Source organism: Mytilus californianus, unplaced genomic scaffold (genome assembly GCF_021869535.1).
Source record: "Mytilus californianus isolate M0D057914Y unplaced genomic scaffold, xbMytCali1.0.p SCAF_6, whole genome shotgun sequence".
Lineage (NCBI taxonomy): Eukaryota > Metazoa > Mollusca > Bivalvia > Mytilida > Mytilidae > Mytilus > Mytilus californianus.
In genome coordinates, this window is record NW_026262712.1 from 114,335,834 (window position 1) to 114,347,160 (window position 11,327).

Here is an 11,327-nt window from a genome sequence, read left to right on the forward strand (position 1 = left end):
CCTAGATATATGACATCAACACTGTATTCAGACTCTGCTGTCAATCCATGTCTCCCAAATGATTCTACTGTGAAATTTTTCGAATTCATTTTAATGAAGCTTAAAAATTATCATGACAACGCAGGCGTTCCGCTCAAATATGTACACGTGGGTGGGGATGATAGTCCACCTCCTGCATGGCTCAATTCCACACATTGTCAACGTCTACTTCACTTAGAGAAAGAAGACCTGTACTTAGAACTTAAAGTAAATTACAGCATGGCTTTAGGAGAACTAGCAACAAAACATGGCGTTGGTTTGATAAGCTTAGAGGAATTTTACATGGCATGGCCATCACGTTTAGGGCCACCTAGGATTATACCTTTCCTGACTCCATTCAGCAGATCAAGATTTGGAAACAAAAGCGATATTATCAGTGTCTCTAAAACGATTAACCAATTCCCACAAAGGCGAAGACCTCAACTCATGGCTAATAGTGGTTATAAGGTAATTAGTTATAATCCTGGCTAATAGTGGTTATTAGGTAAATAATTATATTCATGGCTAATAGTGGTTATAAGGTAATTAGTTATACTCATGGCTAATAGTGGTTATTAGGTAAATAATTATACTCATGGCTAATAGTGGTTATAAGGTAATTAGTTATACTCATGGCTAATAGTGGTTATAAGGTAATTAGTTATACTCATGGCTAATAGTGGTTATAAGGTAATTAGTTATAAGTTTCACTTTACAGTAGACTAGATAAAAGATTTTTTCATTGTAAAATATTCTAATGTGAAAAAAACCCAAATCAACCAACCAAACGAAAATATACTAGTAATCTGTTTTTCCGTACGTACAACACTTGTTTCTGGGATAGTTTAATCAGGAACGCAAAAGATCAAAAGATTGAAAATTCAGAAAATATGAAATGTTTTAATGCATTAAAAAACCAAAACAGCCTAAAATGGTCAAAACAGAACAGCCAAAACCGTTTAAGGTAAAAGTTGACTGATTATGTTATGTACGATTAAGAACGGTTTCTAGGCTACCTTTAACATTTATTTGATGATGATTCACACAGAGACGACTAAAAACCACCGAAGATTACTATGGTAACTTTAGTTTTTCACACAACATATCCATAATTTACCAATACGTGTGTCTAAATGAGATGTGAAGAATCAACTTTTATAAAACTGAATTCTCTATAATTGATGAGAAACTGCATAGCAATCAGATTTCCTATAAATTCCTTTGTTATTTTTATAGGTTATCCTACAGCCATCGGACTATACAAGCTTAGAGTTTGCAGCCGAGCCAGACTCAGAAATGCCCGGTGAATATGATTCTAGAATACGACACATCAATGCCACAAAGGTTTTCAACTTCCTGCCTGAAAATCTGTGCTGTAATTTTGAACTAACAGATGCGGGATCGTTTGGCTGCACAGTCCCGGATCAATGTGAACGACTGACTGAAAAAGACAATATCTTAGGTAAAAACTAACATTTTCTTCATAACTGCATGTTCCATATATGATAACATTGAAAAAAAATTTAACAGACAAACTTCACAAATGCCACATTTCCTTTCATATACTTATTGATTGGGATTGTGTTTTGTGGTGTTTTGTGGACTGTTGTTTGTCCTTCTGTGTGATGTTTTGTGGACTGTTGTTTGTCCTTCTGTGTGGTGTTTTGTGAACTGGTATTTGTCCTTCTGTGTGATGTTTTGTGGACTGGTGTTTGTCTTTCTGTGTGATGTTTTGTGGACTGGTATTTGTCCTTCTGTGTGGTGTTTTGTGAACTGGTATTTGTCCTTCTGTGTGATGTTTTGTGGACTGTTGTTTGTCCTTCTGTGTGGTGTTTTGTGGACTGGTGTTTGTCTTTCTGTGTGATGTTTTGTAGACTGTTGTTTGTTTGTCCTTCTGTGTGGTGTTTTGTGGACTGTTGTTTGTCGTTCTATGTGATGTTTTGTGGACTAGTGTTTGTCCTTCTGTGTGGTGTTTTGTGGACTGGTGTTTGTCCTTCTGTGTGATGTTTTGTGAACTGATGTTTGTCCTTCTGTGTGGTGTTTTGTAGACTGTGTTTGTCCTTCTGTGTGATGTTTTGTGGACTGTTGTTTGTCCTTCTCTGTGGTGTTTTGTGGACTGATGTTTGTCCTTCTGTGTGATGTTTTGTGGACTGGTGTTTGTCCTTCTGTGTGGTGTTTTGGGGACTGGTGTTTGTCCTTCTGTGTGGTGTTTTGTGGACTGGTGTTTGTCCTTCTGTGTGGTGTTTTGTGGACTGGTGTTTGTCCTTCTGTGTGATGTTTTGTGAACTGATGTTTGTCCTTCTGTGTGGTTTTTTGTAGACTGTGTTTGTCCTTCTGTGTGATGTTTTGTGGACTGTTGTTTGTCCTTCTCTGTGGTGTTTTGTGGACTGATGTTTCTCCTTCTGTGTGATGTTTTGTGGACTGGTGTTTGTCCTTCTGTGTGATGTTTTGTATACTGTTGTTTGTCCTTCTGTGTGATGTTTTGTGGACTGTTGTTTGTCCTTCTGTGTGATGTTTTGTGGACTGATGTTTGTCCTTCTGTGTGATGTTTTATGGACTGGTGTTTGTCCTTCTGTGTGATGTTCTGTGGACTGATGTTTGTCCTTCTGTGTGATGTTTGTGGACTGTTGTTTGTCCTTCTGTGTGGTGTTTTGTAGACTGGTGTTTGTCCTTCTGTGTGATGTTTTGTATACTGTTGTTTGTCCTTCTGTGTTATGTTTTGTGGACTGTTGTTTGTCCTTCTGTGTGATGTTTTTTACTGTTGTTTGTCCTTCTGTGTAATGTTTTGTGGACTGTTGTTTGTCCTTCTGTGTGAGGTTTTGTGGACTGATGTTTGTCGTTCTATGTGATGTTTTGTTAACAGTTGTTTGTCCTTCTGTGTGATGTTTTGTAAACTGTTGTTTGTCGTTCTATGTGATGTTTTGTGGACTGGTGTTTGTCCTTCTGTGTGATGTTTTGTGGACTGATGTTTGTCGTTCTATGTGATGTTTTGTTAACAGTTGTTTGTCCTTCTGTGTGATGTTTTGTTGACTGGTGTTTGTCCTTCTGTGTGATGTTTTGTAGACTGGTGTTTTTCCTTCTGTGTGGTGTTTTGTGGACTGGTGTTTGTCCTTCTGTTTGATGTTTTGTGGACTGTTGTTTGTCGTTCTATGTGATGTTTGGTGGACTTGTGTTTGTCCTGTATGATGTTTTTTGGACTGGTGTTTGTCCTTCTGTGTGATGTTTTGTGGACTTGTGTTTGTCCTTCTGTATGATGTTTTTTTGACTGTTGTATGTCCTTCTGTGTGATGCTTGTGGACTGTTGTTTGTCCTTCTGTGTGGTGTTTTGTAGACTGTTGTTTGTCCTTCTGTGTGATGTTTTGTACACTGTTGTTTGTCCTTCTGTGTGATGTTTTGTATACTGTTGTTTGTCCTTCTGTGTGATGTTTTGTGGACTGTTGTTTGTCCTTCTGTGTGATGTTTTGTGGACTGATGTTTGTCGTTCTATGTGATGTTTTGTTAACAGTTGTTTGTCCTTCTGTGTGATGTTTTGTGGACTGTTGTTTGTCGTTCTATGTGATGTTTTGTGGACTGGTGTTTGTCCTTCTGTGTGATGTTTTTTGAACTGTTGTCTGTCCTTCTGTGTGATGTTTTGTGGACTGTTGTTTGTCATTCTGTATGATGTTTTTTGGACTGGTGTTTGTCCTTCTGTGTGATGTTTTGTGGACTGGTGTTTGTCCTTTTGTGTTATGTTTTGTAGACTGTTGTCTGTCCTTCTGTGTGATGTTTTTTGGACTGTTGTCTGTCCTTCTGTGTGGTGTTTTGTGGACTGTTGTTTGTCTTTCTGTGTGATGTTTTGTATACTGTTGTGTGTCTTTCTGTATGATGTTTTTCGGACTGGTGTTTGTCTTTCTGTGTGATGTTTTTTGGACTTGTGTTTGTCCTTTTGTGTTATGTTTTGTAATTATATTAACTGTCTTCTTCGTTGTTTGTGATTGCATCCTCAGAATAAACTCTCCTTTGAAGAAACAAACTTGAAATTATATATCACTTCCTATACCAAGTCAGGATAATGACAGTTGTTTTCCATTCACTTGGTGTGTTTGAAGAGCTTTTGATTTTGCCATTTGATAAGGGACATTCGGTTTTGAATTTTCCTTGGAGTTCGGTATTTTTGTTATTCTAATTTTTTTATTTCAATGATTTAATACAAATGGTTAATTCAGTGTTCATGAGACATGCTGTTGTAATACAGGCATTGATACATGTTCAAGGTAAGAAACACAAAGTAAACAAATCATTACAGAATCCACACTTTAATCTAATTAACTGTCATAATACAACCTGACTTCGAGTCCCTTCGGGAAAAATTCGTTATAACAGTATAAATTATAGTTACCAAGATTTTAGCTATGGCTAGAATATATGGTTATATAAATAAAATTCTGAAACAAGGTTTATTTCATTGTAACGTCCATTTTGATTGGAGAAAGCCACAAACCTTTATAGTAATGCAAGTCTACGCTAGGGCAGTCTTGACCTTGTTGTAGGGTAGGAATGATTCGTTCATTGTTGAAGACCCTACATCAACTGTCAAGATGAAGAACAGGAATAAAAGCCCTGTTCATTGATAATTTTTTTTCTATGTATTGTGTGCGATTTTGTCCCATGTACATTTACTCCATATCCTTTCATTTTCTATTATATAAACTTCGCATAAATGAGCAATAAATTAAAAACTAAAGCTTTTAGTACGGTTATTTTACGGAAGCCATTCGTAATACCATCTTCACTTGCAGCGGCCCTGAAGGTCAAAAACTAGTTTCGGACGTGAACTAAACTCTGTATCATGAAAAATGAAAAAAATTAAAAGAAAACCAGGAGATTTGGTATGATTGCCAGTGAAACAACTACCCATCAGAGACCAAATGACGTAGATGTTAATAACTATTGGTCATCGTACGGCCTTCTACAATGTGCAAACCCAGAATAATAAGCTATAAAATGTCCCGACATGACAAAATATAAAACAAGTCAAACGAGAAAACTAATGGCCTGATTTATGTACAAACAACGAGCGCAAAACAAATATGACATACAGTAACAAACAATGACTACTGAATTACAGGCTCATGACTGCTACATAATGTTTTATTCACACTGGATCAGAACCACTGCTTGTTGACTCTTATTCCCTTAAGGTTTTATTCGCTTCATACACAGCATTTCAGTATTAAAAATGATATGTTGTGTTGTTAATGTTCAGCTTATTAATATATTTTGTATTAAAAGTAAGGTTGAAAAGAAGAACACCATTCAAGTGATTAATTAGTACATTCATTTATTTATTCATTCCTTTAAAAAGGGAGTCCATATTTTGCTTATTTGTTCCTGGCTTGCGCATGAAAGACATAGCAGCTATTGCAATCTACAATCAGTATTACATATTTGACATTCATTTGAAAAACTTCTTTTTATAGGTATGCAAGCATCACTTAGCACAAGGTTTGTAAAGGATGAGGATACTTTGTTTAAATTGTTGTTACCTCGACTGATACCTTTTGCCGAGAGAGCATACCACAAAGCAAAATGGGAAGACACTTACTTACCTCCTACACAAATCTTTAACCCTCAAACTGGTCCGGAAGTCATATTTTCAAAACCAGATCTCGTTGCACGTGACAAAGACTGGACACGTGTTGCCAGTATCATCGGAAATAAAGAATATCCACGATTGGTTAATGTTTTGAATGTAAAACCAAATGTACTACCGCCTGGTGCAAAGTAAGTATAAAAAGTTACAATTACAACCAATCATTCACCACGCTGTCATGAATCCAGTCCACTTAGAGCTATAACTGAATGTTATTGTACCTAACTTAGTTGTATTAAACTTAATTTGTAAAGGACAATTGTTTAGTTTTCTGTTAGTTTGATAGGAACTACTTGTGATAGAACATTGATATGTAATATAAAGTTGCATTACTATGATCAATTTGGCGATTATTTTTTAGGCCCTGGCCCCTGGGACATGGTCTAATGACTGAATTAATAAGCAATTTTCAATCTTAAGTTTACTGCTTGAGTTCGTTTGATAGGATCTACTTGTGATAGATCAAAGATATGTTGTATGAAGTTGCATTACTATCAGTACATATCAATTTGACGACTATTTTGAGGCCCTGCCTCCTAGGTCAAGGTCCAGTGACTTTGAATTAATAAGCAATTTCAATGTTAAGTGTTCTGCTTGGAGTTCGTTTGATAGGATCTACTTGTGATAGATCAATGATATTTTGTATGAAGTTGTATTACTATTATTACATATATGTTTGAACCATTTTGAGGCCCTGCCTCCTAGGTCTTGGTCCAGTGACTATGAATTAATTAGCCATTTTCAATGTTAAGTTTTCTGCTTAATTTAGTTTGATTAGAACTACTTGTGACAGATCTATGGTATTTTGTATAAAGTTGCATTACTATCAGTACATCTCAGTTTGTCGACCATTCCTATGCCCTACCCACAAGATCATGGTCCAGCGACTTTTAATTAATAAGCAATGTTGCTGTCATCAGATTGTCTTTTTCTGAATTTTATGCCTATAGGCGAGACATATCTCTGTGTCAACAGTGTATTATCAGTACTAAGAATGCCTAAGAATGTAACTTTAACACGCTAATGAGTGTATAAAAATAGTTGTTATAATTTATAATTTCACTATATATGTATATATCTATTTGCTTAAGCGGACTCTTAAATAAATAAAAATACAATTTAGCATATACATATATCGAAATCAACGATAAGGCAGAAAAACAAGTTCGGAACAATGCATGTGTTTGAACTGTGTTTTAAGAAAATATTTCAAAAGGGACTTGTTTTGCTATTCTGTGTAGTTTTTATCAAAGAGTATAATTAAGATGTTATGGTAAGTTTTAATATCCCCAAAAATGAAAGCTTTGATTCAATGCAAAACATGTTATTTCCTTAAACAACCCATTTTAGATATTCTCAATTTACAAATATGTACAACTGTATTGAGAATAATTTCTTTGTTGGACACGCACACACTTCATTTTATTTGTGCCACTTTTGTATTATACACAACTAACTATATTTACGTATAGTCTTTTACATTTTACGTTTTTCCTGATATCGCTTCAAAGTAATAAAATCTTATTTTGATTATCATCATTATATATTTTCAGGAAAGAAAAACGGGGAACTAGAGATATATTACGAGTTGACACATCTTACCCTGGACTAACTCCGCAAATAAAGAGTTCCCTGGCAGATTGGAGTAACATCAAAAACACAACTGATGTTACTACTCTAAAATTGAAAGACTTTCAAATGCGCACTTTGTAAGTCATTCATATGTTGTTTTTTTTTAATTTTTCGTAGAATCGATACAAAGTTGTTTACGTGTATTTATGTAGTTTATGGAATACACAAGAACAACAGAAGCGAAAAAATACCAAAGGGACATTCAAATGCATAAGTCGAAAACAAACTGACAATGTCTTGGCAAAAAACGAAGAACGACGGAAAGATAAACAACAGTATAAAAAACACAACATAAAAAACTAAAAACATGAACCACACTAAAAACCGGGGTGATCATGCTCCGGAAGATTTAGCAGATCCTGCTCCACCTGTGGCATCTGTCATGTTGCTCATGTAAATACAAACACGGTTTATCGTTAAATATTTTTGTTTTCAAACAACTACTATATCTATTTTAAAACGAGTTCAACGTCTAGTTCAATTCATGTTTTAAAATTTTATAGATTTAATGGCAAGCAGAACAGAAGACTTGAGAGCATTGAGCAGACGATGCCGTTAGTCGTAAGTATTTACTATAAGTTTGATGCATTCTGGGTAATGACAAAAATAATGTCTGTAATCAATTATGACGTTGCGTTAAAATTTTGATAAAAGTAACATAATAGCACACAAAAAAAGATATAAGATATACGTCAATGAGACAGCAACCAATCAACACAAAAATCTAAATGGACATCTGAAGGTTGATAATACTCTACATGGAGAATCTATGTCCACTTTTTAGAATACATACATAGCCCAAAAATACGAAAACAAAATAGTACAAACTTTTTTACTTAATTTTTTTGTTTCTTGCTTCTACTTCAATAATTATAAAATGAGTGGCGCCAGTATACGAATATTTGCGACCATCAAATTAAAGATAAGTATCCGCGAAACTTCTACTGTTAAGTCCTATATACATCACTTCTGCTGTCAAATCTTGGAATTGATGCTCTTGTTTTTTATGCATTATTCTATTAACATGAATGTTGTGTTATATCATTAATTGCCGTCATGAAAATTCTCTTAATAAAATGTTTTTTTTTATCTTAATTTCGAATTGAATATATATATTAATGCATAGGCGAATCCAGGGGGGGGGGAGGGGATGGGGGTGGCCAGTCCTCCCCCTTTTGTGGGACAAATTTAGTTGATTATATAGGGAATCGCTGAAGCATGACTGTAGCGGGCCCCCTCTTATGGCAGTCAGTGGGCCCTCCCTTATAAAAAGTTCTGGATCCGCCACTGTAAAGTTTAAAGTGGGATGATAGTCATGTTATCAAAAAAGTAATATAATTTCCATGGTCCTGTTCCTGTTGACTCGACAGTGTTGTAAAAGTGACATATAGTCATTATTTTGTCATCAGTAGCATGTTAATCAGATTCGTTTTCCTTCTTTTTTTTTGCTAGTGAAGAATGTCTTCTTAAATAGTTGTATTCAGTAAATAAAACGCAAAAATGGCTTTTAAATGATTTATAAATTTGGCAGTTTTTTTCATATTTTATTTTATTTCAATGTCAAAATTGTAAGTCATTAATCTATAGACTATTGCATGTTTTATGTTATAACATTAGATAATGACAAACTGGTAATCCTCATAAACCAATAAGTATAGCTACAAAAATGCTTTTTTTTTCAATTCAATTTTTCATTAATCTTTTATCAATTGTTTTCAGTATCTGAGTGTAAAACAAGAAATCCTGGCTAATGTAACCAAAATCCGTCGAGAGATGGAGCTTCAACGACAAAGACAAATGCAGGCAGTTCAAGAAATGGAGTTGAGAAGAAGACAAGCTATGCAGCAACAACAACAGCAAGCTAATCAATTTGCAAGAGCTCAGATGGGTGGCGGACAGTTCAATCAGTTTGGAATGCCTCAACAACCAGCTCAACCGGGAAGTACAGGTGTAACAAACCAACAAACGGCGCAACAAGCTGCCGGAACACCCAATCGACAAAATCGTCAGTTTACTGGTACAGGATAACCACAACTTCTTCATTCTAAAATGACTATAGTGAACAGAAACGGCATTTCTACAAAAAGTGTTGAACTCGCCATGGTCTTTCTGCCGTCCATCCAGATTTTAGCAAACGGCTTTGTGAATGTGTCTTACTTTTTTGATAATAAAACTAACTTTATTTTGTTAATGGTGTATTTTAACTGTATACATTTTTGTAACAAGACAACAAGTAGGTTCTGTTCTATAGTTTTTCTCTTTCGAGACCGGAACCCTCTCAATAGACCAAAGACGGGGTATTCTGTCTCTTATCCCAAAGAAAGATCAAAACAGAACAATCTTGTCGAACTGGGGTCCTCTTTCTCTCTTAAATTTTGATTACAAATTATTAGCCAAAGTTATTACGGAAAGAATGAAATTATTTCTTCCAAAACTTATAGATCCGGATCAGACGGTATATGTGGCTGGTAGATACATTGGTGAAAATCTACGACTCATTGCTGATATTATATTGTTTACTACATTAAAGAATTATCCAGGTCTTATATTACTAGTCGATTTTGAAAAGGAGTTTGATACGCTAGAATGGAAATTTATTCAAAAAGCATAGGTTTGTTTTAATTTTGGTAACAAGTTCTGGAAATGGGTCTTAACTTTACACTCAAATATATCTAGTCTTGTCGTTAATAATGGATTTAGTTCTATTTCATTCAAAATTGAGAGAGGTGTTCGACAAGGGTGTCCTTTGTCTTCCCTTTTTATTTATTTTGGCAGTGGAACTGCTGGCAATATGTATTCGTAAGAACAATCAGATATCTGGTATAAAAATTGGGGACACTGAAATAAAATTTCACAGTTGGCTGATGATACTACTTGTTTTCTGAAAGATGTATTTTCTGCGCAAATTTTATTGAATTCCTTTAACAATTTTGAGAAGTGTCCAGGGTTAAAAGTTAATTTTTCTAAAACCGAAGCAACATGGATTGGAAGAAATAAATTTAACAAAAAAGGTTCCCTTCCCATTAAATGGACAGATGGTTTTAAAACCTTAGGTTTAAGATTTAATGCTTTTGAAGAAATGGTTAGTTCTAATTTAGATACATGCATGGTTTTCCCGTTTGAATGGTTTTACACTAGTAATTTTTGGGGCCCTTTATAGCTTGCTGTTCGGTGTGAGCCAAGGCTCCGTGTTGAAGACCGTACTTTGTCCTATAATGGTTTACTTTTATAAATTTTGACTTGGATGGAGAGTTGTCTCATTGGCACTCATACCACATCTTCTTATATCTATAGAAAAAATGGAATCAATAATTAAAATGTGGAAGATCAGAAACCTTTCCTTGATCGGTAATATTTTAAACATAAATCACTTGCAATATCGAAGTTTATTTATGCCATTTCACCTACTCATGTACCAAAATCTCGTGTAATTAAAATACAACGTGATGTTAACATTTTCTATGGAATCGTGGTAATCCGAGAGTTAAATTGGAAGTTATTCAAAAGTCTCCTAGCGGGGGGGGGGGGGGACTAAAAGCCCCAAATTTGGAATTACAGCTGTTATCCTTTCGTATTATGTGGGTAAAAAGATTTCTGTCAGAACATGATTCCAAATGGAAACATGTTTCCAAAGCATTCTTCCCTCTTTCATGTGAGAAAAGAATTTATTTGGTTCAATCCTTTTATCAAAGTTGACAGAACGAGTATTTTTTACAGATCTTATGATATTGTAGATGGCAAATTTTTGTCTCATGGCGCTATTAACCAAAAATATAACCTGAATGTTACTTTTGTAGACATTCTATCCATTAAACTTGCTATACCAAGTGAATGGAAAGATTTGTTATTACAGCAACACATGTCACCTAACAGCAACTCATTTGGATTCGTTTTTGAGCATGATAATAAAAAAATGCCTATCAGTAAATTATTTGCTAAAGATGTTTATTCACTTTTTATCGATCAGGGAAATGTTTCTCCTATTTCACAACAAAGGTGGGAAGAAAGTTTTAATACAGAAATTAGTGATGAAAAATGGAAAAAT

General features: G+C 34.8%; 1 protein-coding gene across 1 annotated transcript; it reads left to right on the forward strand.

Annotated features, from left to right (window-relative positions):
* Nucleotides 1-539: 539 nt before the first annotated feature.
* Nucleotides 540-9,473, forward strand: LOC127706732 (putative beta-hexosaminidase). Its single transcript, XM_052211389.1, has 6 exons — nucleotides 540-560; nucleotides 1,255-1,480; nucleotides 5,478-5,781; nucleotides 7,204-7,359; nucleotides 7,786-7,843; nucleotides 9,002-9,473. Exons 1-6 carry the CDS (start codon nucleotides 540-542, stop codon nucleotides 9,308-9,310), a joined length of 1,074 nt encoding a protein of 357 aa, XP_052067349.1. The 3' UTR covers nucleotides 9,311-9,473.
* Nucleotides 9,474-11,327: the final 1,854 nt, after the last annotated feature.